The 6,679-nt window shown below is 32.6% G+C and overlaps 1 protein-coding gene across 1 annotated transcript; it reads right to left on the reverse strand.

The window, feature by feature from the left end:
* Positions 1-717: 717 nt before the first annotated feature.
* LOC114774567 (extensin-like) lies at positions 718-6,655 on the reverse strand. Its single transcript, XM_028966356.1, has 14 exons — positions 6,548-6,655; positions 6,164-6,268; positions 5,772-5,885; positions 5,194-5,298; positions 4,811-4,915; positions 4,427-4,531; positions 4,034-4,147; positions 3,457-3,561; positions 3,064-3,177; positions 2,486-2,590; positions 2,092-2,205; positions 1,513-1,617; positions 1,128-1,232; positions 718-848 (listed from the first exon to the last, which is right to left on the reverse strand). The coding sequence occupies exons 1-14, from the start codon at positions 6,604-6,606 to the stop codon at positions 740-742; spliced, it is 1,464 nt and encodes a 487-aa protein (XP_028822189.1). The 5' UTR covers positions 6,607-6,655; the 3' UTR covers positions 718-739.
* Positions 6,656-6,679: the final 24 nt, after the last annotated feature.

The following is a 6,679-nucleotide window of genomic DNA, read 5'->3' on the forward strand; positions in this document are numbered from 1 at the left end:
ATACATTTTAATGATACTACCTGGGCGGTAGTAGCCTAGTGGGTAACACACTCGCCTATGAACCAGAAGACCCGGGTTCGAATCCCGCTTACTACCATTGTGTCCCTGAGCAAGACACTTAACCCTAAGTTGCTCCAGGGAGACTGTCCCTGTAACTACTGATTGTAAGTCGCTCTGGATAAGGGCGTCTGATAAATGCTGTAAATGTAAATGTAAATGTAATGATCAAAATGTAATAAAAAAAGAAAAGATGTAGGACCTAAATACAACAAATTGTGAAATATACCATTAATAAAAAAACATTTTACACTACAAAGACTTTAAAGTATCATAATCTGAATGGAATTACCTGTGATATTCCCAATCTGGCCAATCTGTGAATTTTACTGGTCGATCCATCGACTTGTTACTCTTCATGGATGTGACTGTAGGAGCTGGTGACGGTGTTGGGAACTGGCCGTTGCCTGAATTATAAAAAATAACACAGATGAACTACAGAAATCTGCATTTTTTTACTATACTTCACCAGATTTAATACATCAACTAAAAACAAACAGTAATTCAACATTATTTCACATTCTCTAATTACAATACATTTTAATGATCAAAATGTAAAAAAAAGATGTAGGACCTAAATACATTGGTTTTCTATTAATTACAACAAATTGTGAAATATACCATTAATAAAAACACATTTTACACTTAAATAAAACTAGAAAGTATCATAATCTGAATGGAATTACCTGTGATATTGCCAATCTGTGAATTTTACTGGTCGATCCATCGACTTGTTACTCTTCATGGATGTGACTGTAGGAGCTGGTGACGGTGTTGGGAATGGCTGTTGCCTGAGTTATAAAAATAACACAGATGAACTACAGAAATCTGCATTTTTTTACTATACTTAACCAGATTTAATACATCAACTAAAAACAAACAGTAATTCAACATTATTTCACATTCTCTAATTACAATACATTTTAATGATCAAAATGTAAAAAAAAAGATGTAGGACCTAAATACATTGGTTTTCTATTAATTACAACAAATTGTGAAATATACCATTAATAAAAACACATTTTACACTTAAATAAAACTAGAAAGTATCATAATCTGAATGGAATTACCTGTGATATTGCCAATCTGTGAATTTTACTGGTCGATCCATCGACTTGTTACTCTTCATGGATGTGACTGTAGGAGCTGGTGACGGTGTTGGGAATGGCTGTTGCCTGAAGTTATAAAAAAAACACAGATGAACTACAGAAATCTGCATTTTTTTACTATACTTAACCAGATTTAATACATCAACTAAAAACAAACAGTAATTCAACATTATTTCACATTCTCTAATTACAATACATTTTAATGATCAAAATGTAAAAAAAAAGATGTAGGACCTAAATACATTGGTTTTCTATTAATTACAACAAATTGTGAAATATACCATTAATAAAAACACATTTTACACTTAAATAAAACTAGAAAGTATCATAATCTGAATGGAATTACCTGTGATATTGCCAATCTGTGAATTTTACTGGTCGATCCATCGACTTGTTACTCTTCATGGATGTGACTGTAGGAGCTGGTGACGGTGTTGGGAATGGCTGTTGCCTGAGTTATAAAAATAACACAGATGAACTACAGAAATCTGCATTTTTTTACTATACTTAAGCAGATTTAATACATCAACTAAAAACAAACAGTAATTCAACATTATTTCACATTCTCTAATTACAATACATTTTAATGATACTACCTGGGCGGTAGTAGCCTAGTGGGTAACACACTCGCCTATGAACCAGAAGACCCGGGTTCGAATCCCGCTTACTACCATTGTGTCCCTGAGCAAGACACTTAACCCTAAGTTGCTCCAGGGAGACTGTCCCTGTAACTACTGATTGTAAGTCGCTCTGGATAAGGGCGTCTGATAAATGCTGTAAATGTAAATGTAAATGTAATGATCAAAATGTAATAAAAAAAGAAAAGATGTAGGACCTAAATACAACAAATTGTGAAATATACCATTAATAAAAAAACATTTTACACTACAAAGACTTTAAAGTATCATAATCTGAATGGAATTACCTGTGATATTCCCAATCTGGCCAATCTGTGAATTTTACTGGTCGATCCATCGACTTGTTACTCTTCATGGATGTGACTGTAGGAGCTGGTGACGGTGTTGGGAACGGCCGTTGCCTGAATTATAAAAAAAACACAGATGAACTACAGAAATCTGCATTTTTTTTACTATACTTCACCAGATTTAATACATCAACTAAAAACAAACAGTAATTCAACATTATTTCACATTCTCTAATTACAATACATTTTAATGATCAAAATGTAAAAAAAAAGATGTAGGACCTAAATACATTGGTTTTCTATTAATTACAACAAATTGTGAAATATACCATTAATAAAAACACATTTTACACTTAAATAAAACTAGAAAGTATCATAATCTGAATGGAATTACCTGTGATATTGCCAATCTGTGAATTTTACTGGTCGATCCATCGACTTGTTACTCTTCATAGATGTGACTGTAGGAGCTGGTGACGGTGTTGGGAATGGCTGTTGCCTGAGTTATAAAAATAACACAGATGAACTACAGAAATCTGCATTTTTTTACTATACTTAACCAGATTTAATACATCAACTAAAAACAAACAGTAATTCAACATTATTTCACATTCTCTAATTACAATACATTTTAATGATACTACCTGGGCGGTAGTAGCCTAGTGGGTAACACACTCGCCTATGAACCAGAAGACCCGGGTTCGAATCCCGCTTACTACCATTGTGTCCCTGAGCAAGACACTTAGCCCTAAGTTGCTCCAGGCAGACTGTCCCTGTAACTACTGATTGTAAGTCGCTCTGCATAAGGGCGTCTGATAAATGCTGTAAATGTAAATGTAAATGTAATGATCAAAATGTAAAAAAAAAAAAAAGATGTAGGACCTAAATACAACAAATTGTGAAATATACCATTAATAAAAAAACATTTTACACTACAAAGACTTTAAAGTATCATAATCTGAATGGAATTACCTGTGATATTCCCAATCTGGCCAATCTGTGAATTTTACTGGTCGATCCATCGACTTGTTACTCTTCATGGATGTGACTGTAGGAGCTGGTGACGGTGTTGGGAATGGCTGTTGCCTGAGTTATAAAAATAACACAGATGAACTACAGAAATCTGCATTTTTTTACTATACTTAACCAGATTTAATACATCAACTAAAAACAAACAGTAATTCAACATTATTTCACATTCTCTAATTACAATACATTTTAATGATCAAAATGTAAAAAAAAAGATGTAGGACCTAAATACATTGGTTTTCTATTAATTACAACAAATTGTGAAATATACCATTAATAAAAACACATTTTACACTTAAATAAAACTAGAAAGTATCATAATCTGAATGGAATTACCTGTGATATTGCCAATCTGTGAATTTTACTGGTCGATCCATCGACTTGTTACTCTTCATGGATGTGACTGTAGGAGCTGGTGACGGTGTTGGGAATGGCTGTTGCCTGAATTATAAAAATAACACAGATGAACTACAGAAATCTGCATTTTTTTACTATACTTCACCAGATTTAATACATCAACTAAAAACAAACAGTAATTCAACATTATTTCACATTCTCTAATTACAATACATTTTAATGATACTACCTGGGCGGTAGTAGCCTAGTGGGTAACACACTCGCCTATGAACCAGAAGACCCGGGTTCGAATCCCGCTTACTACCATTGTGTCCCTGAGCAAGACACTTAACCCTAAGTTGCTCCAGGGAGACTGTCCCTGTAACTACTGATTGTAAGTCGCTCTGGATAAGGGCGTCTGATAAATGCTGTAAATGTAAATGTAAATGTAATGATCAAAATGTAAAAAAAAAAAAAGATGTAGGACCTAAATACAACAAATTGTGAAATATACCATTAATAAAAAAACATTTTACACTACAAAGACTTTAAAGTATCATAATCTGAATGGAATTACCTGTGATATTCCCAATCTGGCCAATCTGTGAATTTTACTGGTCGATCCATCGACTTGTTACTCTTCATGGATGTGACTGTAGGAGCTGGTGACGGTGTTGGGAATGGCCGTTGCCTGAATTATAAAAATAACACAGATGAACTACAGAAATCTGCATTTTTTTACTATACTTCACCAGATTTAATACATCAACTAAAAACAAACAGTAATTCAACATTATTTCACATTCTCTAATTACAATACATTTTAATGATCAAAATGTAAAAAAAAAGATGTAGGACCTAAATACATTGGTTTTCTATTAATTACAACAAATTGTGAAATATACCATTAATAAAAACACATTTTACACTTAAATAAAACTAGAAAGTATCATAATCTGAATGGAATTACCTGTGATATTGCCAATCTGTGAATTTTACTGGTCGATCCATCGACTTGTTACTCTTCATGGATGTGACTGTAGGAGCTGGTGACGGTGTTGGGAATGGCTGTTGCCTGAGTTATAAAAATAACACAGATGAACTACAGAAATCTGCATTTTTTTACTATACTTAACCAGATTTAATACATCAACTAAAAACAAACAGTAATTCAACATTATTTCACATTCTCTAATTACAATACATTTTAATGATCAAAATGTAAAAAAAAAGATGTAGGACCTAAATACATTGGTTTTCTATTAATTACAACAAATTGTGAAATATACCATTAATAAAAACACATTTTACACTTAAATAAAACTAGAAAGTATCATAATCTGAATGGAATTACCTGTGATATTGCCAATCTGTGAATTTTACTGGTCGATCCATCGACTTGTTACTCTTCATGGATGTGACTGTAGGAGCTGGTGACGGTGTTGGGAATGGCTGTTGCCTGAGTTATAAAAATAACACAGATGAACTACAGAAATCTGCATTTTTTTACTATACTTCACCAGATTTAATACATCAACTAAAAACAAACAGTAATTCAACATTATTTCACATTCTCTAATTACAATACATTTTAATGATCAAAATGTAAAAAAAAGATGTAGGACCTAAATACATTGGTTTTCTATTAATTACAACAAATTGTGAAATATACCATTAATAAAAACACATTTTACACTTAAATAAAACTAGAAAGTATCATAATCTGAATGGAATTACCTGTGATATTGCCAATCTGTGAATTTTACTGGTCGATCCATCGACTTGTTACTCTTCATGGATGTGACTGTAGGAGCTGGTGACGGTGTTGGGAATGGCTGTTGCCTGAGTTATAAAAATAACACAGATGAACTACAGAAATCTGCATTTTTTTACTATACTTAACCAGATTTAATACATCAACTAAAAACAAACAGTAATTCAACATTATTTCACATTCTCTAATTACAATACATTTTAATGATACTACCTGGGCGGTAGTAGCCTAGTGGGTAACACACTCGCCTATGAACCAGAAGACCCGGGTTCGAATCCCGCTTACTACCATTGTGTCCCTGAGCAAGACACTTAACCCTAAGTTGCTCCAGGGAGACTGTCCCTGTAACTACTGATTGTAAGTCGCTCTGGATAAGGGCGTCTGATAAATGCTGTAAATGTAAATGTAAATGTAATGATCAAAATGTAAAAAAAAAAAAAAGATGTAGGACCTAAATACAACAAATTGTGAAATATACCATTAATAAAAAAACATTTTACACTACAAAGACTTTAAAGTATCATAATCTGAATGGAATTACCTGTGATATTCCCAATCTGGCCAATCTGTGAATTTTACTGGTCGATCCATCGACTTGTTACTCTTCATGGATGTGACTGTAGGAGCTGGTGACGGTGTTGGGAACGGCCGTTGCCTGAATTATAAAAATAACACAGATGAACTACAGAAATCTGCATTTTTTTACTATACTTAACCAGATTTAATACATCAACTAAAAACAAACAGTAATTCAACATTATTTCACATTCTCTAATTACAATACATTTTAATGATCAAAATGTAAAAAAAAGATGTAGGACCTAAATACATTGGTTTTCTATTAATTACAACAAATTGTGAAATATACCATTAATAAAAACACATTTTACACTTAAATAAAACTAGAAAGTATCATAATCTGAATGGAATTACCTGTGATATTGCCAATCTGTGAATTTTACTGGTCGATCCATCGACTTGTTACTCTTCATGGATGTGACTGTAGGAGCTGGTGACGGTGTTGGGAATGGCTGTTGCCTGAATTATAAAAATAACACAGATGAACTACAGAAATCTGCATTTTTTTACTATACTTAAGCAGATTTAATACATCTACTAAAAACAAACAGTAATTCAACATTATTTCACATTCTCTAATTACAATACATTTTAATGATCAAAATGTAAAAAAAAAGATGTAGGACCTAAATACATTGGTTTTCTATTAATTACAACAAATTGTGAAATATACCATTAATAAAAACACATTTTACACTTAAATAAAACTAGAAAGTATCATAATCTGAATGGAATTACCTGTGATATTGCCAATCTGTGAATTTTACTGGTCGATCCATCGACTTGTTACTCTTCATGGATGTGACTGTAGGAGCTGGTGACGGTGTTGGGAATGGCTGTTGCCTGAGTTATAAAAATAACACAGATGAA

This window comes from Denticeps clupeoides, unplaced genomic scaffold, assembly GCF_900700375.1.
Source record: "Denticeps clupeoides unplaced genomic scaffold, fDenClu1.1, whole genome shotgun sequence".
NCBI classification, from domain to species: domain Eukaryota; kingdom Metazoa; phylum Chordata; class Actinopteri; order Clupeiformes; family Denticipitidae; genus Denticeps; species Denticeps clupeoides.

Bases quoted from the DNA above. Each gene is read 5' to 3' on its own strand.
- LOC114774567 (XM_028966356.1), bottom strand. From the start codon at position 6,606: ATGAAGAGTAACAAGTCGATGGATCGACCAGTAAAATTCACAGATTGG. The intron at 4,916-5,193 runs GTAATTCCATTC...TTTATAACTCAG, and splicing joins ACAGATTGGCAATATCACAG to GCAACAGCCATTCCCAACAC. The intron at 1,233-1,512 runs GTAATTCCATTC...TTATAACTTCAG, and splicing joins ACAGATTGGCAATATCACAG to GCAACAGCCATTCCCAACAC.